General features: G+C 40.8%; 1 protein-coding gene and 1 long non-coding RNA gene across 3 annotated transcripts in view; one reads left to right on the top strand and one right to left on the bottom strand.

Moving 5' to 3' along the window:
* Window positions 1–5,448: 5,448 nt before the first annotated feature.
* Window positions 5,449–15,147, bottom strand: LOC115942740 (guanylate-binding protein 7-like). Of its 2 annotated transcripts, XM_031033769.2 has the most exons (6): window positions 14,995–15,147; window positions 10,943–11,159; window positions 9,536–9,620; window positions 8,978–9,165; window positions 7,863–8,042; window positions 5,449–5,707 (listed from the first exon to the last, which is right to left on the bottom strand). In XM_031033769.2, the coding sequence occupies exons 2-5, from the start codon at window positions 11,027–11,029 to the stop codon at window positions 7,869–7,871; spliced, it is 534 nt and encodes a 177-aa protein (XP_030889629.2). In that variant the 5' UTR covers window positions 11,030–11,159; window positions 14,995–15,147; the 3' UTR covers window positions 5,449–5,707; window positions 7,863–7,868. The 2 variants fall into 2 exon arrangements, with proteins under 2 accessions (XP_030889629.2, XP_030889630.2); XM_031033770.2 differs by lacking the exon at window positions 10,943–11,159 and having other exon boundaries at window positions 14,995–15,115.
* Window positions 13,710–21,327, top strand: part of LOC145721312 (uncharacterized) — a 130,506-nt gene continuing 122,888 nt past the window's right edge. The window contains exon 1 of the long non-coding RNA XR_014144972.1: window positions 13,710–13,829. This is a non-coding gene — a long non-coding RNA (uncharacterized LOC145721312). The remainder of the gene's footprint in view (window positions 13,830–21,327) is intronic.

A 21,327-nucleotide genomic window follows, 5' to 3' on the forward strand; every position in this document is an offset into this window, starting at 1 on the left:
GAAAGGGAGTCTCCCCGGATCTGCCGCTTGTTGGGTCCCTGCTGGACAAGGACTGGCCCGACTGCGCTGAGGACTACGGTTTATGGCAACCCCGAGCTGAGAGCTCGCACCTCGGCTGTCTCTGCAGCCGGCTTCCCCGCTCGGATACCTGGGAGCTCTGCCGCACTCAGGTACCCCCGGTCTTTCTGTGCCCCGAGGGTCCTGAGACCACACTGTCCCATGAGGGTTCCAACCCCGCTTAGCCACTGGAGCGACGTCCCTCATTGGAGCCGACTTCTAAAATTTCCGATTTTGTGCTCCGCGGCTCTATCACTTGCCAGGACCTGCTGATGGAGGCCCCCTCCCCCGCCATCTATCCTCCCGAATATCGCCTCGGATTCACTACTCCGCACGTCCTACCTTCCAGAAAGTGGTTGCTTTTCTGTTCAGAGAGTTGTTGCTATTCTTTTCTTCAATCTGTTGAGTTCGTAGGTGTTCAGAATGGTTTGATCCCTATCTAGCTGAATTCCTGGGACCAGACGAAATCCAGGTCTCCTACTCCTCCACCATCTTGCTCCGCCATGAGTACAGGTAAATTTTATGGGAAAGTTCCAAGTTACTTTGAGGTAATGCTTATTCTACTTCTTTGGGTTTAGGTCTGTGTATTAATACAATAAGCCACATTTGTTAATCATTTTTTCTAACTTTTTTGATGTATTTGGTCTGCGTTTTTTCTGAGTTACTGAAAGATGTGTTAAAAATCTCTCGTGATGAATATGAATATGTCTGTTCTCCATAAAGTTCCATATAAGTTCTGTTTTCTTATACATTTGAGGCTGTGTTATTAGAAGTTGTTGTTTTCAACTTCGTACATTATTCTGATAAACTTGGCTGCTATTATGAAGTGACGCTTTTCAGTTTGGTCTTTTATTTTTCCTTTGGTGTAAAGCCTACTTGTTCAATATAAAGTTGGTTATGGATGCTTTTCTTTGTCTGGTGTAACATACTGATGTGGCTTGGAGTAGGGTCTGTGAGCCAATGGCCAAGAAAAAATTCTTGAGACGTCTTTGGTGCAAAAAGGTGGTTTTATTATAGCACGAGGACAGGACCCGTGGGCAGAGAGAGCTGCACTGGGGTTGTGAGGAGTGACTGATTATATAAGATTTTCTATACTATGGAGGAGGGGAGGAGAGAGAGAGGTTAGGGCTCCAAGAAATTGGGTCTATAGATTTCTGGAGATTACTTTTTTTCTTGTAAATCATTAAGGCAGTTTCAAACTGACTCCTGTCCTGCATGACCGTGATCTCTATCAGTTAACCATTTATTTTTCCCTTTCCTTTGTTTTGTTCTAGGGCAGCTAGGAGTGCCTGAGGAATGTCCCATATATCCAACCTGGGGGGGTTGGTGGGCTGTTAGCTTGTACTTTGCCCTCAACTTGCCTTTTGCTCCTTCATCAATAATACATCATTTACATTCTTTTACTTCTTATGTTTCTATATTTTCGTATTTCCTATTATTCTTTTCTAACTAGCATGTGGTTTGTTGTTCAACAAGACGATCTTTACCTCTTAAGTGAAGCATATCATTCATTTACATTCAGGGTATTCACTGATATATTTGATTCAAATCATTATTTTACTTGGGCTTTCTCTTTGGCCTGTCTGCTCTGTTTTTCTCCATCAGACCCTGAAAGGGCCAAGGAATCCCACTTATGTGGGGACCTGTCAGTTCTCCCTGCTCCCTTCAGACATCTCAACTTAATCCCTGTTCTGGGTATTTGCATGGTTCTTTGGGAAGAGTTTATGGCCTCCCAGAGCTGAGGTAATTCTATTGTAAGTAAATTCAGTGAGGAATTCTACAGTTTATTCTTTCAGGTAAAAAGGTAGCAGCCAAGAGGTAGGCTACAGGCAGACAGGCAGAGGGGAGAGTATGCTTTACATAAGAAATGGCCAAAGAACCAGAATTTTCATAGCTCTAAAAATCATGCAAGAGTGGTTGTATGAGTCCCACATCTTCAAATGTGTGAGGGAAAAAGACTGAAGAAAACTTTGTAGTTTTTTTCATATATTTAACAATTACTTGTGAGGTTCCTCCTATACGTTGGGCACGTATCCTAAGTGCTGGAAGCCTAGCAAAGGAAAGGGATGAGGTTGAACCACAACAGCTGGAATGGACTTCAGCAACTCTTCAAGGGATGAAGTTTTATAGAATGGCGTTACTATCTTTTCTGTGATTAATTATACAACTTATGATCTCTTCCATTGTTCACTATAAATCTTTTTCTTAGGCAGAATAATCTCCTGTTTCCCTCAAAGAGCTTTAAATAAGTGTGGGTAGCAGGTTTCCTCATACTTGCAGTGTTTTCTGATAAAAACAGCTCGAGTTCCATAGAGGCCCAGGCCTGTCAAGGATTGGCCCTGAGGGGGAGGAAGGTGCAGGTCACAGTGAGTTCATGGGGAAGGGGAAGTTGGCCCCGACCCTTGGCCCCTTCTACAAGATGACACAGCTGAGATATTACCATGAACACCAAGTGGGGGCACAGACCTCTGGGTGTTACCTGTGGGGGAGACATGGCTGCATGAGCTTTTATCTCCATGGCTTTTGTTTGGGAACATCTGGTTCGTGGTTGAATCCTGACCTCACAGTCTTCTCAAAGAGCAGGACTGAGACCTCTTGGCCCTCTCAGTGGGGAGTAGATGAAGGCTCTCACAGTACTCAGACAGTGATTCCCTGGAGGTTAGTTCAGTAAGAAATTGAACCTCATCCACCTGAAGGAACAGGATGGATGTGAGAGATTTCCATGATTAAGAGATTTTCTTTTAAAATATATGTTTTTCTGAAGAACTCATATTTTTGTAAAATTTTATTTACTGTTTATTTTTCCTCCCTCCCTCCCTTCCTTCCTTCCTTTTCATCATAATAAGTATACTCTTTAATTCCCATCACCTATTTCACTCATCTCCTCACCTACCTCCCCTCTGGTAACCATCAGTTTGTTCTTTCTGGTTAAGAGTTTGATTCATGGTTTGTCTCTCTCTCTCTCTCTTTTTTTTTTCCTTTGCTTGTTTGTTTTGTTTCTTAAATGCCACATATGAGTGATATCATATGTTATTTGTCTTTCTCTGACTTATTTTGCTTAGCATTATACTCTCTAGCTCCATTTCTGTCATTGCAAATGGCAAGATTTTATTCTTTTTTATGGTTGAATAATATTCCATTACACACACACACACATACATACACACACCACATCTTCTTGATCCATTCATCTACCAATGGACACTTGGGCAGCTTCCATAGTTTGGCTGTTGTAAATAATACTGCAATAAACATAGGGATGCATGTATCTCTTTGAATTAGGTTTTTATATTTTGGGGATAAATACCAAGTAGTGTGATTACTGGATCATATGGTGGTTCTATTTTTAATTTTTGAGGAACCTCCATACTGTTTTCCACAGCAGCTACACCAATTTGCGTACCCACCAACAGTGCAAGAGGGTTCTTTTTTCTCCACATCCTCGCCAACATCTGTTGTTTCCTGTGTTGTTGCTTGTGGCTATTTTGACAGGTGTGAGGTGATATCTTCTTATGGTTTTGATTTGCATTTCCCTGATGATGAGTGATGTTGAGCATCTTTTCATATGTTCTTTTAAAATTTAAACCTCACAATTGACCTGTGAGTCAAAAGTGAGTGATACTATTTGCAAGTAGTTGTCACAGTGTTAGGAGTTAGTTGGACAGTTAGGTAGTCAGGGCTAGAGTCCTGAACAAGAAAATACGGAGTCAGGACAGCTAAAATAAAACAGCACTGACATCCTGTTTTGCAGCTTAAACAGGACCGCACTGACATTCTGCTTTGCAGCCCTTGCAGAAATGACTTCTGCATTACCTCCTAAAATAAGACAATTAACCACAGAAGCATTTGTCAGTGTCATGGGCAAGGAGAAGTTAAGACCTGAGCCCCCAGATGTCAGCAAAAAAAGGATCATCAGCATGTGGACATTAACCTAATAGGTAGACAGGTGGCCAAAGCCCTGATTGGCACATGGCCAAAACCCTGATTGGCACAACTCAGTACACCTTGATTGTTTAAGAAAGTTCCACAAAAGAGCTCATAAAAAAACCCTACATTTAGAAACTCCAGGGGCAACCCTCTTGGGTATGCCCTCCCACTCTGGGAGCTTTGTACTATTGTTCAGTAAACTTTGCTGCCCACCATTCTTTGAAGTGGGGTGACCAAGAACTGTGGGCACTAAGGCAGCAAATTCCTGCAATAGTAAGTCTTCTTTAACATATGAAAATCCTTTTGGAAACTTCCTTCTACCCCTCCCAATTTAAAAGTATATAATCGGTCACTCCTCACATTCCCAGTACAGCTCTTTATGCCCATGGGTCCTGTCCCCATGCTTTAATAAAACCACCTTTTTTTTTGCACCAAAAACATCTTAAGAATTCTTTCTTGACCGTTTGCTCCTGACCCCCACATCAAATCACATCAGTTTTAAGATCCTAATACAAAGTGGGTAGAGTGAATTAGGACTGCAGTTCCTAGAAGATAGGGCTGTGAGGACATGCATGCTGAGACTTGCCACAATGTTCTTCCTGAGAAAAGAGCTGATTCACCATGTATTCAGTTCCAGTTTCCAACTGTTACAGGCTTTTGTATCCCCTTAATGCCCTCCGCTCTTGGTCATGGGGCTTCCAAGTTTCTTTCTGCCTATTAAGTTAATGTCTATGTGCTGATGGTCTTTTTTTTTTTTTTTTTTTTTGGTCTGACTTCTGGGGGCTTAGGTTTTAACTGTCCTTTGCCTGTGATGGTGACAAATGCTTTATGGTTTTATTTTAGGACGTTTTGCAGAAGTCATTTCTGCAAAGGCATAAAACAGAATGCTAGTATAGTTCTGTCTAAGCTGCAAAAACAGGATATTAATGCTGTTTTATTTTAGCTGTCCTGGCTCCATATTTTCTTGTTGGGGACCCAGGCCCTGACCACCTAACTTTCCAGCTAACTCCTAACATTACAGGATCCTGGAGGCCTGGCTATTGTCAAGCTAAGGTTGTGTTTTGCCTCTAGCAAAGCATTACATTAAGACAGTTGGGAGTTCCTGGAGTTCCAAATACCTGCCTGCCTCAAGTATTTGTCAGTGGGCTGCAAGTTATAAGGAAATTTAATTTCATCCACATTTCCTTTTGCCTTTGTTCTCCATATCAAAAACTGCACCCTTTGTTTTAAGAGTGGTTTTTTTTTTTTTAGATTTATTTATTTATTTGAGAGAGCGAGAATGAGAGAGAGTACATGAGAGGGGGGAGGGTCAGAGGGAGAAGCAGACTCCCTGCTGAGCAGGGAGCCCAATGCGGGACTCGATCCCGGGACTCCAGGATCATGACCTGAGCCGAAGGCAGTCGCTTAACCAACTGAGCCACCCAGGTGCCCTGTTTTAAGAGTGTTTTGAAGCATCTGTCATAATGAGGATATAGAAAGTGGGAAACTTTATTCAACCAACATTTTCCACTTACTGATCAAGTGCTGGACACAGAAGTAGGAGCTAAGATTACAATGACAAAGATAAACTAGTCCTTGGTAGGGAGGCATCACCAGTAAGACAGAGTAAATGGGTAATTTAAATTTTCAAAATCATGCTGCAGGTGCAATGCGAGTACAAAGGAGGGTCACACAACCCGATTTCGGGGATTCAGGAAATCCAAGACTTCAAGGAGAAACCAGCCTGCAAAATGAAGGTGAGGATCAGTAAGAGAGGTTATTTGAAGAAGTCCAAATACTGTGCACAGCTATCTAGAATAAAGGGGTAACCTGTCAAGCATTTGCAACTGGAAGTAATTCATTATAACAAAAGCATAGCATGCAAATATTAAGTCAGCTGAAAGGAAAGTCCAAAAACCCCAAAGATACACTGCAGACCCACTCTCCCCTAGCACCTAAAACTATAAATTGCAGCTAGAAAGTGAAAGACACCAGCTGGGATTTCAGAATCACATCATACTTTATATCTCATTTTTCAAAGAATTTGAGCAAGTACAAATAAACTCCATAATACAAACAAGATTAGGATTCACGTTTTGTTTTTTCCAGTTTGGGACCTCACTATCAGACCTCTCTTTTGAACTAGCTGATGCTTTTCTAAGAATGCAAAATTCCCTATTACCACCACCACCATCATCCCTGTTTTTTCTTTCTTATCCTCCTGAACAAGAATTGCATACTCCTTGTAAAATTTCCAAACATAACAGAGGTTTATACAAAATAAAATAAGTATTCCTCTCATTCCTGATCTCAGAAATCTAGCTTCCCCTGGAAGGAACCAACATTGCTAGTTCCTCGTGTTACTCCAGAGATCATCTAAGGGTATACATACAAGTATATATGAGTGCCACTATTCCTATTGGTTTGCACCCCACTTTCCCCACATTACAAATAGTGCTCTGTTTCTCAATTTTCTGGCTATATAATATACCATTGTATAAGTGTGCTAAAACTTATATTACCACTCCCATATAGATGGACATATAAGTAGGTCCAGTCTTTAAAGTTATAGTGAGTGCTGCAGTGGACATCTGATAAATACATAATTTTTCTTACTGTGTGAGATGAGAGAGAGTGCGTGTATGCCTTAAAACAACGTGTGGGGCCAAAATGGACATCTATTAAAACTTAAGAAATATTAGACACAATTTGCAATACATATTATACCATTTGGACTCCCATGAAAGGACATGTTTTCAGAAACATTGGGAACGCAGTTTGATAGCATATGAAGTGAAACACTACATCTCATGGTTTTAGTTTCATTTCTCTTATTTTGAGTTACTTGAACATCTTTTCTATAAGCTATCTACTCAGAGTTTGCCCATTTTTATTGACTTGTGGCTCTTTATGATATATAACTTATAAAATCAGCTCTTTCCTCTGACATAAATCAAGGCTGTCTTGAGAACATTTTTGGCTTCTGAATTTCTCTAGGTTCTTTTTCACCACAACAAATTTTATCTTTATTTTTTACGTAGTTTTGTCAGTACTTTCATGTCTTCAGGTTTTATGGCATTTAAAAATAAATTTGATGTTCCAAGATTATTTATAATTATCTGACATTTACTGATTTTATGCAATTTTTTCGTGTTTAATCTGAGGTCAAGCTGGAATTTACTTTGTGCAAAATTTACAATAGATCTAATCACCCTTTCATTCTGCACAGCTGTCCAGTTATTTGACAATAGGTATTGTACAATTCATACTTTCCCACTAATTTGAAGTAACACTTTTCACATGCAGTTATTTCCTATATATGGTGGGGTTCTACTTTTAGACTACACAGTGTGTTCTGTTGTTGTGTCTTTATGCTCAGTTGACACACTGTTCTAATTACTGCAGTTCTATAAATTTCATTGTACCTCTTCTGAATTGTCTTGGCTTTTTGATTTTTTTTTGATCAGCTCCATTTAAATTTTACAATTAACCTTTTTTTAAATTTTAATTCAGAACACATGATATTTGTAAGTGAACTAAGAATTGATTTGCATAGGGAACTGGCCTGTCCTACTCAAGAACACAGTGTGGATATCCATTTGTGTAATGATTCATGTGCAACTTTCAGAAGCATTTAGCATTTTTTGATAAATATATTCCAATATGTTTCTTTTCCAGGATAATACAGATCTGACCTTTTTCTTCAAATCCGTTATTTTCATGTCCATTTGAATTAACTATCCAGCCACATTGACTATATCTTTTGTTTGCCAGGCATTGATGCCCTGTAGTAGGTATTTTATATCTTTCTACTAAAATTTTGCTAAAAAACAGAAAAGGTGCATACATGTAAAAATAAGCTATGTCAGAAAGCTGTTATGAAAACTTATAAAAATTACCTGAAATTATCCACAAGTGAAAAACTTGGTAATTAGTGAATACAACTCGTTTATCAGCATGCAAATTTTAGACCACCATGAAGGCTCCAAACTGTTTTCTTCCTTATCATTTGCAATTATCTTTGAAAAGCAGTAATTTTTAGCATTTTGCTTATTTGCAGTCAAAGCGCTCATTTGGGCCTGAAAAGCGGGTGATATATTCATAAAAGGAAAACATTTAAAAACTCCAAACTTTCAGGAATAAGATTTTATATTAACAGTTTATAAAATTATCTGCATTTTCCTTTTTAATGTATTCTCTCTTATTAGATCATTGATAGCAGGAATATCTCCTGGTTTAGGGTTGGGAAATGAGAAGAAGCATAGTACAACCTTATTTATATTCATCCATCATTTTGCAAGGTGTGAAACAGGCATAAGGACAATTGTTGTGAGATATTCTAGCTAAAATGATGCTCTTTGATCTGAATGGCACAAACGCTCACCCACATCTTAGAAATAATGGGAACTTCTAAGCCGGTTTAGAAATCTGATACAGACACTTCCAGATGGGAGAAGAGAGAATTCCCTGTGTGCTATGTGCTGACTCGGGCAGGCCATCTTGACTGGGAGATAGCTGCAGGTTAGGGGCTGTCAGGCCCCCTCATATCTGAGTCTGTACATAGCTGATAGTTTTAGGTCAGCAAGGATCTCTCTTAGGGTCATTGGGTGAGTAGGGTGCCTGAGAACTGGCAGTAACCTTGGGAAAGTGAACCAGTTGCTGCTTCTATCACAAACACCCAGTTAGGATATCTATGCGATAAACGTGGGGACCCTATCTACTATTGCTCTGTGTGATCCTCCAGGAATCCCTCAGAATAGCAGCCCACGCTCTGGGAAGGTTATGTATCTTCTGTAAATGCTTGGAGCTACCAAGTTCTTACCGGACTCTCCGGAAACTCAGTGTGAACACCCTCGACACAAGCCGTGACAAATTCAGGGCGTGTGGTGAATCAAATGCAGTAAATGACAGTGGTGCTTCTCTCTCTGACTTCACTCTAACTTTCAACCCTCCCTTCCTGGGGTTTTTCAGGGCTTTGTTCTGCAGTCCCTGCCAGGTCCCAGGCCAGGCTTACCTCAAGCCTCCGAATCCTCTCATCCTGCTCTCTCTGAAGGTTTTCTTTCTCTTCCATCTCCTTTTTCAATTGGATCATGGATTTCTTGAAAGTTATTTCTATAAGCTTTAACTTTTGCTGCAGTTCTTCACACCTTTCCTCAAGAAGCTGCTTTTCTCTCTCCGCTGTCTCTCTTTTGTCCTGCTCCTCTGCTCCAGGAAGATTTTCATTCAGAGAGGAAAGATAACAGAGGTTAAGCCTGAAAGCTACTACAGCCCCCTGTCCCACAACCCCCCACTCTCTCAGACACCAGACTGTCTTGAAAGAGCAGAGGGAAATGTCTGAATTCAACTGGTGACCACACCTCAAGGGCAGGTTTGAGAACATGCTGGGAAAGGCCCTGGCCGCCCGGCTGATGAGCAACCACACCCTACCTTGTTATTTTCAGATTTAGCACAGTGTGCATTCCACCGAAGGAGAGGAAACTCCTTGCTTCAGGAAGATCCTCCTGCCAGGGTGGGCGCACCAAGGGCATGGCAGGAACTTCCTACCCCATCATGCGCTGAGCCCTCCCCATACCTGCTAAGGCTCTTTGTGCATCATGGAGAAGCTCATCTTTCTTCTTACAGCTTTCTTCTAGTTCCTTCTTCATCTGCAGCAAGTCCTGGGGACCACAAAGGGCAAAGACATATCAGGCAAGTCAAACCTGAACTTCCATTGAAATAGTCTGAGAAAAAAACTGATTAGCATTTCCCAATTGCTTTCCCCCCACCCCCCATAGAATGTTCCAAGATCCTGGTTATCTCACTAGCCCCTCCAGCCTCCAGAAGAATGTGCAGTTTTATAAACACAATCTGGGGTGCTTTCCTTCTCCAAACTCAGACACTTTATCTGAAGCAAAGTCAGTAGACACTCAGATGGCATCCTTGACTGAATACTGCTCTTTTTTTCTGCTGTGGCTTCTCCAGTAACCTCCCACCCTGGATAGTACGTACAAATCTTTCACAGTTTATGTCACACTCCTCTTCCAGGAAGATTTCCTAGACCACCTTCCCCATGTGAAAGAAATTGTACATTTACATTTGTACATTTCTGTCAATTGTACATTTTATTTATTTATTTATTTAAAAGATTTTATTTATTCATAAGAGACAGAGAGAGAGAGGCAGAGGGAGAAGCAGGCTCCCCGCTGAGCAGGGAGCCCGATGCGGGACTCGATCCCAGGACCCTGGGATCATAACCTGAGCCGAAGGCAGACACTTAACCATCTGAGCCACCCAGGCGCCCCAATTGTACATTTTAAATACATGAAATTTATGGTATGTGAATTACTTTAATTTAAATTCAATTAGCCAACATATAGTATATCATTAGTTTTTTGATGTACTGCTCAGTGATTCATTAGTTGCTTGTAACACCCAGTGAATTACTGTTAAAAGAAACTTGAATTACTACCATCTCAGAAAGAATTACTCCATTAAGACTATTGGTAAGTTTCTGAATTCCCCGACCCTTCCTTGTGACATGTTGAGTCTGCATTATGTAATCTCAATGGCTCCTTGCAGCTGTAATGTCCTGTGATTGTACCCACAAGGCATGATTAACAGTAATATAACTAAAAGCAAAATAAAAATCAAGAATGATCTGGTAGCAGAATCTTCTCAGAGAAACTTGGGTTGCTGTGAGTGGGAGAGAGTGCAAAGAAAAAGCAGCAAGCTCAAAATAACGTAAGCGTGTTCCAATCACATAGGCTAACTGCCAATATTCAGTCAAGGAGGCATCTGAGTGTCTGTACTGACTCTGCTTCGGACAAAGTGTCTGAGTTTGAAGGAGAAGGAGATAAAATAGAGTAATAGTGTCCTTTATAACTCTCTTACTCAGAAGAATCAAAATCCTTCCACCATGAAGGCTACCTAATTTATGGCCAATCAGGTAGCCTTTAGGTAGAGGGGGTAACATGGAGAATCAACTATTAAGACCAAGTACCAGGTACTGCTTCTGGAGCTCGTCATCCTGGGAGGGCTGCATTGTGGGGGCTACCCCAGGGTCTAGGTGTGGGAGTGCCAAGACCATTTCTGTGGGGATCTCCCTCTGCAGAGCCACTGAGTCCTCACACCAGAACAGGGGTATCACACATCGTCCAGACAAGGAACCGCTCCACTGTGGAAGGTGTCCATAAAGGTCACTGTCAGAATCCCCAGCCCTGAAGGAGGCAAGAAATTTAGGGGATCAATGAGATTCAAAATCAGAAACTACAATTCTACAACATTTTTTTAAAGACCTTAAGCAGTGTGAAACTTTTCATCAGTCCCATCTCCTCCTACTAAATTAGTGTTTTCCTTCCAAGCACTGCAGTTAATAATTTTAAGTATCTTCCTTCAGTTAACATGCTCTGGTATCCTTTGGATATCTTTGATATCTTTCCCAATGAAGCATATTAAGAACATAATTGACAGTCATACAACTCAATAACAAAAAAATGATCGATTACAAATTCAGTAGAGGAACTAAACAGACATTTTTCCAAAGAAGACATCCAAATGACCAGCAGTATATGAAAAGATACTGAACATCACTCATCATCAGGGAAATCAGGGATATCTTAAAACCACAATGAGAGATCACCTCACACCTGTTAGAATGGCTGTTATTAAGAAGACAAGAGAGAATTATTAGTGAGGATGTGGAGATAAGAGAACACTTGTACACGGATGGTAGGAATGTACATTGTAAATTGGTTTAGCCACCATGGGAAACAGTATGGAGGTTGCATAAAATTAAAAATAGAACTACCATATAATCCAACAATCCCACTTGGGGGTATTTATCCAAAAGAATTGAAATCAAGATCTCAAGGCGATATCTGCACTCTCGTATTATTGCCACATAACTGACAATAGCCAAGAGATGGAAACAGTCTCAATGTCCATCAATAGATGAATGGATAAAGAAGTTGTGTACATATATACAGTGGAATATTGTTCAGGCATGAGAAATAAGGAAATGTTTCCTTTTGTGACAGCATGTATGGACCTTGAGGGCATTATGCTAAGTGAGATAAGTCCAATACTGTATGATATTACTTATATGTGGAATCTAAAAAAAAAAATTGGGGATGCCTGGGTGGCTCAGTCGGTTAAGCGTCTGCCTTTGGCTCAGGTCATGATCCCAGGGTCCTGGGATTGAGCCCCACATTGGGCTCTTTGCTCAGCAGGGAACGTGCTTCTCCCTCTGTCTGCCACTCTCTCTCTGTCCCTCTCTCTCTCTGTTTCTCTGACAAATAAATAAAATCTTTTGTTAAAAAATTGAACTCATAAAAAAACAGTAGAATAGTGGTTACCAGGGGCTAGGACTTGGGGAATTTGAAGGTTAGTCATTTATAAGGGTATAAGCTTGCAACTAGTAAATAAATAAGGCCTGGAGGTGCACAGCATAATGATTATAGATAATAATACCAGATTATAAACTTCAAAGTTTCTAAAAGACTAGATCTTAACTGTTGCCAGCACATACACACATATATACACAAAAATGATAATTGACAGGATAGAGATGTTAGCTAAGGCTAAGGTGGTAATTATGTTGAAATATATAAATGTATCAAAGCAACACGTTTTATACCCTAAAACTTGCACGATGTTGTATCTATAAAAATAAAATAGATAAGAGGTGAACAATTGAGGCAGGGTAAATGAGATTATATTTATTCCTATTAAAATTCCACCTACTGGGGGCCTGGGTGGCTCAGTTGGTTAGGCATCTGACTCTTGGTTTTGGCTCAGGTCATGATCTCAGGGTTGTGGGATAGAGCCCCCATGTCTGGCTCTGCACTGGGCGTGGCGCCTGCTTAAAATTCTCTCCCTTCTTCTCCCTCTGGCCCTCCCCAACTTGTGTGCACACGCTCTCTCTCTCTCTCTCTCCCTCCCTCCCTCTTTCTATCAAAAAATAAATAAATAAAATAAAATCCCACCTACTTTAAGGAATGAATTGTTTAAAATTTAGTTTTCTTTAGATTATATATATATTTTTCTATATATCTATATAGAGAAATCTATATTTCTCTAGATTATATATTTATATATATATATACACAAATATATATATATTTGTGAGGAGCTTTGAGAGGAGCATGTATTATATAGGATGTGTCCTCAGATGCAGTGGAAACTTGCAAACCCAGAAGAGTGAGTCTCACAGTAAAATAAGACCACAAAGTCATTCTCTTGCCTCAGAGTTATTGAAAGGATGCATACATTAGCACTTCTGTACTTTTCCATGGCCCAAAATGCAGAGTGGCCATCTGCAGAGTGCTGACTTCAGTAGTAAAAAATGTTGTAGAATTGTAGTTTCTGATTTTGAATCTCATTGATCCCCTAAATTTCTTGCCTCCAAATCTCTAATGAAGCTAGGGATGAAACACTGGGTATCACCAGTCTGCGATGAGGGCTCACCTCAGGTTTAGGAAAGATATCTTTTCATATTTTCAGTCCTTGATCTCCAGTCCCATTTATTGTGGCTTTTTTTGTTTTTTCAACACATTGGTTGAACATCTATTATGTGCCACACATTGTGCTTATGTGCTTGGATAAAAACAAGCTGTGGCCCCTGCCCTCAGGGTGATAGTAAGATAACTATATTGCTTAGGCTTAGCTGTGACAATTAGAAAAAAATGTCTCTTAAGCAATTTACATGGATTTCTCCCTCATAAATTTCAGGGTCAGTAATCTAGAGATGGTATGTGCTTTTTGTTTCATAAGGATTGAAGCTTCAGAACCTTTTTCTCATATGCTCCGTCATCTGTAAGGGGCGGCCCGTGGTGTGAGACGGTGCGTTGTCATATTTGTATTCTAAGCAGGGAACAGACAAGGGGAAGGTAAGCCTGTCCTTTACGAACTCATCATGTCTACATAAACCAAATTGCTTCTTAGGTTAGTCATATTCCAGTACACAACCACAAGAGAGGCTGGAATTGCCATCATTATTCTGGGAAATGATATGCATGGCAGGTAAGCAGGAGTCCTATTAGTACGGGAGAAAGGAAGAATGGAGGTAAGGGGAGAGTTAACAGTACTTCCCAGTAACCATCTCAAACTAGGAAGACTACAGACAGACAACAACGATGATACTCTGCTGTTTCTCACAATTGTAATTATCCCCACTAAGTCGAAGCTTGAGGAGAAAGGTGTCATGGCTGTTCTGTTCTCTGCTCGGTCCCCATGTTGGGCACATAGTAGATTTGTAAAACGGAAATAATCCTGAGGAAAGAGATATAGGTGAGTGATAGGGGTTAATTGAATTATGTATGTGTTGAGATGACTTAATTCAGCTTAAGAATACAAAAGAAGAAAAGCCTTGGGGAACTTTAAGGGGTGGCAGTCCTGGGAGACCATGGGGCTTCAGAGTCGATGCAGACAGAGTGAGCGCCCAGAAGCAGGGAGAGGCTAGCTATGTTAAATACCCAGAGAATTCACTGCAAGTATTAGTAGGATGGCCAGGGATGTCCTTACTGAGCACAGACTTACTGGAGTTATGGAAATAGGGGAGAGGAAGGAGCAGCCGTGGGGGAATGAAGTAGATCCAAAGAAAGGAAGTAGAACAATGTCTGGATCCCAAGATAGAGGTGCTAGAGTATTTAGTGGGGAAGAGTCATGGCCTCTGTTACTTACTCTTCCAAATAATAATCAGAATAAGAATGTAAATAGAAAAACTACTACATCTGTTTAGAAAGAGAATGCAAATGTCACAAAATATCACCACAGGGTGAATCTAAGTGAATGGTAGATAAGATTTCACTGTAGTCTTAAGCTTCCTCTGTAATTCAGATTTTTTTCAATATGTAGATTTTTTGAATATGTAGATTTTAGAGCAAGAATATGTAAACAACATTAAGTGGAAATCTCAACTACAAGGTTTTATATCTTACATATTTAGATGTATCTATTGCATTCCTCTTCTCAGTTCCCATTTTTATCTCAGAAATTAAGGTTTTAAGCCCCAACCTAAAGTGCCTGTAAAAGAAAGTTTAGAAATGAACATACCTGCTCCACAGCACTGCTGGTCTGTTGGAGAATGAGCTTCCAGTTGTCTCTCAACTCACCCTTGTTCTGTTTCCCCATCCCACGGAATGAGAGAACAGACTGAGGAGGTTAAGAGCATTGAAGAAACTGAACCTGAAAGTAAAACTACTTTAACTATTGGTTAAATATTTGGAGAAGGCATGCCAGAACCAAGCTGCCAGAACTACGTCACCAGAGCCTGAGAAAGTACAGCGGGGAGGGAAGTTAGAGGATCCCAGTCACTCTGCACTTGGGCCTTAGTAAATGTCACCCTAACTAGCTTTCTTTATTTTGTCCCCAGCTTGTCTGTCCACAAACGGACTGTTACCAGAGGCCAGGGGCACAAGAGCGCCTGGCTCCAGGGCTCCCAAGCAGACCAGGTTCGGCCACTTGCCATTGACAAAACCCAAAAGCAGAGAGACCAGTGGTGGTGAAACAAGAAAGGGATTTATTTCAGGGAGGCCACCACCAGGAAGACAGAGGACTAGTCCCAAAGTCTGATAAAAACTTAAAAAAACGATATCCCCCTCCACATATTCAGTAAAATCCATTACACTTATACCTGCTTTTTGGATAGTCCTGCATTTGGGAGCTGGAATTATAAGAGAAGCTATATCCAGCTCTATCTCTGATTCGTTACACCCCAAAGGTGAAAGATCACTATCACAATGACTGTATATATCATGCTGTAAGGGGATAGAAAATGATTGAGTATGGTCTCAGATAGCCCTGGAAGATCACTCAATATTACAAGTATTACATTAATGCAATGAGAATCAGTCCCTGATCTTCTTCCCTTTTGGGAGGGCATGCAGCTTGAGATATGTCTGAGTGAAAAATGAGATTCTAGCATAATAGGTGTTCTTACTAGAGTAAATGAGTCCATCATAACCTAGTTTGTGAAAGAGAGCTCTGAAAGTGTGGTCTCAGGAAAAGGAATGGAGGTCCTTTCCATAATCTCACACTGATTTATGTTCGTTATTTTGCCTCATGTGTCAAAAGAGTGTCTTGCACACTAGTTCCTTGCATGAGATTGAAACTGAGATATTCCCTGGATGATGAGCCGGAGATAATTATGCTACCAAAACCAGAAAGCAGTCTCAGAAAAAAAAAAAAAATTTTTTTTAAATTGCCTAAAGTGTTTCAGTTGAGAAATATAAATGTTATATCTACTCTAAGTAGCTATTCAAGAATACAACACACACACACACACACACATCACAAAGATCTCCAAACAGAAACATGAACAAGTTTGGTAGATGAGTAGTAGTGGTTTTACACTGTGGTTTAATAACTCATGAAATGAAGTATTTTTATATGTTTTTAGCTTTTTGGATTTTTTTGTTACTTTTTGTAACAAGAACATTGACATTTATGTATGTGTCTGATTTTAATATGCTTTTTTTCACTTGTTTTATCTTAATTCCATCTAGTTAACATACAGTGTTACATTAGTTGCAGCTGTACAGTATGGTGATTCAATACTTCCATACATCACCCACTGCTCATCATGATAAGTGCCCTCCTTGAGCCCCATCACCTATTGAACCCAGCCTCCCACCCACCTCCCCTCTAGTAACCATCAGTTCTCTGTAGTCAAAAGTCTGTTTCTTGGTTTGTCTCTCTCTTTTTCCCTTTGCTTATTTGCTTTGTTTCCTAAATTCCACATATGAGTGAAATCATATGGTATTTGTCTTTCTCTGACTGACTTATTTCACTTAGCATTATACTCTCTAGCTCCATCTATGTCATTGCAAATGGCAAGATTTCATTCTTTTTTATAGCTGAATAACATTCCATTGTATATATATACACCACATCTTCTTTATCCATTCATCAATCAGTGAAAACTTTGGCTGTTTCTATATCTTGGCTATTGTAAATAATGCTGCAGTAAACATAGGGGTGCATATATCCCTTTGAATTAGTCAGTAGCTTGAGTGCTGGATCATAAGGTAGTTTTATTTTTGACTTTTTGAGGAACCTCCATACTGTTTTCCAGAGTGGCTACACCAATTTGCATTACCATCAACAGTACAAGAGGGTTCCTTTTTCTCCACTTCCTCACCAACACCTGTTGTTTCTTGTGTTTTTGATTTTAGCCATTCTGATAACTCATTGTAGTTTTTTTTTTTAATGCTTTTAAAAAAAAATTTATTTGAGAGAGAGAGCATGAGCAGGGGGAGGGGCAAAGGGAGAGGGAGCAAAGAGAATCTTCAAGCAGACTCCCCCCTGAGCACGGAGCCTGGCAGGGGCTTGATCCCAGGACCCCGAGATCATGACCTGAGCCAAAATCAAGAGTTGGATGCTTAACCGACTGAGACACCCAGGCACCCCTCTCATTGAAGTTTTGACTTTCATTTTCCTAGTGGTCAGTATGATGAGCATCTTTTCATGTGTCTGTTGGCCATCTGGATGTCTGTTGGAGAAATGTCTGTTCACATCTTTTTTAATTGGATTATTTGTTTTTTGGGTGCTGAGTTGTATAAGTTCTTTCTATTTTGGGGCGGCAGTGTTAGCAAAATTTGCATTGGGCCTCTAGTCCTGTGCTGGATCCCCTGAAGCGCTGCCTCTGCTGGGGGCTGCATGCCAGGGTCCTGGGAGGAGGCTGGGTGCAACACACAACAATGGCTGTCCCCCCTCCCCCGGGGAGGGGGGTTGCTGGGTGTGATGTGGCAGCTGTGCAAGGTTAGAGCTGTGAACCAAGCATCTGGACATAGCCTGCAGCAGTGGATGGGGTGCACAGTTGGGCGCTGTGCGTGGGGGCAGCTGAGCACCCAGTGGCTGAGCAGGGATGTAGCTTTAACAAAATTTGCCCTGAATCCTGGGTAGAGGCTAAAGGTGTCAGTGCAGCCCCGCCTCTGGCATGTGGCTCTGTGTTTATGCTGGGGGGCTGGGGGAGGAAAATGTACCCCACAGAAGGCTCTCTCCTTTTCTGAGGAGTCCCCGGACACATTCTAAAATCAGAACAAATCTGTTTCCTCTTTGCCCTGGGGTTGTGTGAATTGCTGATCTCTTGCCTCGCTTTGCAGGCTGCTGCTTCTTTAGGGGCGGCAGCGACCTGGCTATCGGTCACCCTTCAGACTCTTCCAGTGCTGACTTAGCTGACTTTTAAAGCTCCAGGCGCCACTGGTTTTACAAACGCACGGAATTCAGCCTCTCTAGTTTAAGTTATGGGGCTTAGTCTTCCCCGTGTGAGCCCCCAGGTGCAAGGGCTCATTTCTCTGCCCTCTGGTTGCACTCAGCTCCCTCCCTCCTGCAGGGAGCCTCCCTCTGCCTTCCTGGCCTTCTTAATCTTGCAGATGCAGCTTCTTCTCTGCATTTAGTTGTGGAGTCTGTTAGGCCAGTCTTTGGATTGCTCTCTGGTTTCTCCACTTCCATCAGGAAACCTTGGGCGGGGCTGAGCTCAGGGTCCTCCTGTTCCTGAGACCTCCCCAAGCTCCCCTAATTCAGGGATATTTTCTCAACTATCTTGGCCTATCAGTTCTGGGGAGAATGACAAGCCTTCCAGTTCTCCAAAGCCCAAACCCTTTTGACCCTGTGGGTCCTCTCTCTCTCTCTCTCCTTGACCTTTTCTGTTTTTTTTTCTCTACCCAGGATCTGCTTTAGGAGGAAATAAAATGGGCTAGCAAGGCAAGTTAGCAGTCCCTTTTCATTATTTATCTTTCTGCTGAGACTTACAACCTGGTAGTCTCCTCCTATGTTCCAGGAAGCATTTCAAAGTATTTTTATAAACATAAACGCATTTTCCTCTTTGTCATGTGTGTATTTTTCCCTAATAGAAAAGCAACTGATTTCCTAGAATTAAACCTGTTATGAAAGTAGCTCTTCATTGTTTTCAGTTTCCACCTGAATTAAAACCGCAGGAAGGGCACCTGGGTGGCTCAGTTGGTTGGGCGGCTGCCTTCCCCTCGGGTCGTGATCCTGAAGTCCCTGGATCGAGTCCCGCATCGGGCTCCCTGCTCCGGTGGGGGGGGGGGAGTCTGCTTCTCCCTCTGACCCTCCTCCCTCTCATGTGCTCTCTCTCATTCTCTCTCTCAAATAAATAAATAAAAAATCATTAAAAAAAAAAAAAAGAGGATCAGTTCTCTTTAAAAAAAAAAAACTGCAGGAAGGACCCTTTGTTTCAAGTGGACTTGAAAGACCTCAGAGATTGTTTTTTTGGCTTGAAACCTTTATGTGAGTTTATTTTAAAACGTAGGACTATCTGGCTCAAAGGATATAAGGGATTGCAGCAGACAAGAAAGTCTGTGGGGCAGAGGTTGGTAACAAGGGCAGAGTTTGGGTGCAGCTTCCCGGTAACAGCAACAAGCATATGCCTTCCATTGTGTCAGCTTTCTGTCTAACCCCTTGGGGTTTTTATGTAGTTCCCACTGAAATAGAGACAAATCAGCATGTTGTGTCTAGGTCTGAATACAGGCCTATGAAATAGAAGTATGTGGATGAGAAAAGAGAGGGTGGAAGAACCTCAGTTTGTTTTGGGGGGCGGGGCAGAAAAAGGTATAGAACAAAATTCTCTTAAATAAAAAAGTACCAAGCTACCAAAAATAAAATTTCAAATGTTAGAATTTGGGAGGAAAAAAACATACTATCAATTACACTGCAATAATAAACATTAAAAAAAATAATGACTTGTCAAATTCATAGAAAAAGAAAGTAAAATGGTGGTTACCAGTGGTTTGGGGGAGGGGGAAATGTTAAGTTTTTAATGGGTATAGTTTCAGCGTTTCAAGATGAAAAGTTCTGGAGATCTGTTACATAATAATATGTGTATATTTAACACTACTGAACTGTATAGTTAAAAATTAAAAAAAAAGAAACAGCAATGACTGGAAGTATGTGCAATTAGGAAGGAAAAAGTTTATTGTTTGTTAGGAGCAAGTATATGGATAGCCCTTAGTATTTTAAATCTTTGTACAAACAACCTGGTCATTTTAGGAAGCAGCGGGTTGATCTATTTTCAGGGCTGCTGATATGGCCAGGAATCATCACTGGGCCACATCCAGTTCATGCTCCATTCAGTCATCACAGCGATTTATTATTATTATTATTATGTTATGTTAGTCACCATACAGCACATCACTAGTTTTAGATGCACTGTTCCACGATTTTTAAAAAACTGCCAATGAAGTCATGTCACTTTTCTGCACAAAATCTTAAAAGCTTCCATTGCAGTTAGGAGAAAGTTCAGTCTCCACACAAGGCCTGTGAGATCCTACACAATCTGGCTCCTGCCTGCCCCACTCTAAAGGTGTGCAGGCTGTCTCTCCTTCACCACATGGATCATCATTCAGGTAAATACAAAGTCTCTTTCCCCAGTAAAGCAAATAGGCACAGTCTTCTGCCTGAAACTCACTTCTCTCATATCTTTCCTAGTTGTGCTCTTATAAATTCATCGTACTCTCATTCCCTCAGGGAAGGATCACTGACTGATTAATCTAAATTGGGGCTCCTTCCTACATTATCTCTTAGCACTCTGTACTTTTCTTTTACAATGCTTATCAGATATTCAAAATCTCATTTGTTGGTACAACAATTTGGTTAATGTTTTATTTCTAAATGAAAAACTGCATGAGCACAGGGACCGATGTTATTTTGCTGAGCATAAAATCCTTGATCCCTTCCACACTGTAGGAAATGGTCAGTGGTCAATATATATTTATTGAATGACTAGAGGCAATCATGTTTAGAAGTGCCTGCTTTGGTGTTAGTAAGGACTATGTTTGAGTTTGATTCATAGCATCCTGGCTTTTTGATCTCGTGAGACAAACTATGGAAAATCCACCCCATAATGCTCATAAATGACTTGATGAATGTGAGCTTGTGTTACTAACCTATCTGGTGTTGACATTCTCGTCATCGCCATCATCATCATCTTATCATGCTATCTTTACAGTTGATGGGTCATTAATCCAAAGATTAATTAATCTATCTTTATAAGATAAATATGTTGTATCAGAGGCGGTAAGTTTAGACGCTTTACTTCGATTTGTTATATATTTACAGTGAAATGAAAGTTTTGGATTTCAGTCTGAGTTCAATTACTTAATACTATCCTGAGTAAGAAGGTAAAAAGGAGAATTACAAGAACCTTTGACATTTGGCAATATTTTGAACTAGACATTTTGAAGGTTGTTAAACATTAAAATACTTCACATCAAAATATTTAAAAATTTGATAAAATTGGGTAAACATTTTTTTTAAAGATTTTATTTATTCAGGGCGCCTGGGTGGCTCAGTTGGTTAAGCGACTGCCTTCGGCTCAGGTCATGATCCTGGAGTCCCTGGATCGAGTCCCGCATCGGGCTCCCTGCT

The sequence above is a fragment of the Leptonychotes weddellii genome, chromosome 4, assembly GCF_054177405.1.
Source record: "Leptonychotes weddellii isolate Sample4059 chromosome 4, ASM5417740v2, whole genome shotgun sequence".
NCBI lineage: Eukaryota > Metazoa > Chordata > Mammalia > Carnivora > Phocidae > Leptonychotes > Leptonychotes weddellii.

What these genes read in the sequence shown, in the direction of transcription:
- LOC115942740 (XM_031033769.2), bottom strand. Translation starts at nt 11,029, where the DNA reads ATGGTCTTGGCACTCCCACACCTAGACCCTGGGGTAGCCCCCACAATG. An exon ending in TGCACAAAGAGCCTTAGCAG is followed by an intron (nt 9,166 to 9,535) that starts GTATGGGGAGGG and finishes TTCCTGGAGCAG; the next exon opens with AGGAGCAGGACAAAAGAGAG. An exon ending in AGAGGATTCGGAGGCTTGAG is followed by an intron (nt 8,043 to 8,977) that starts GTAAGCCTGGCC and finishes CCCGCTTTTCAG; the next exon opens with GCCCAAATGAGCGCTTTGAC.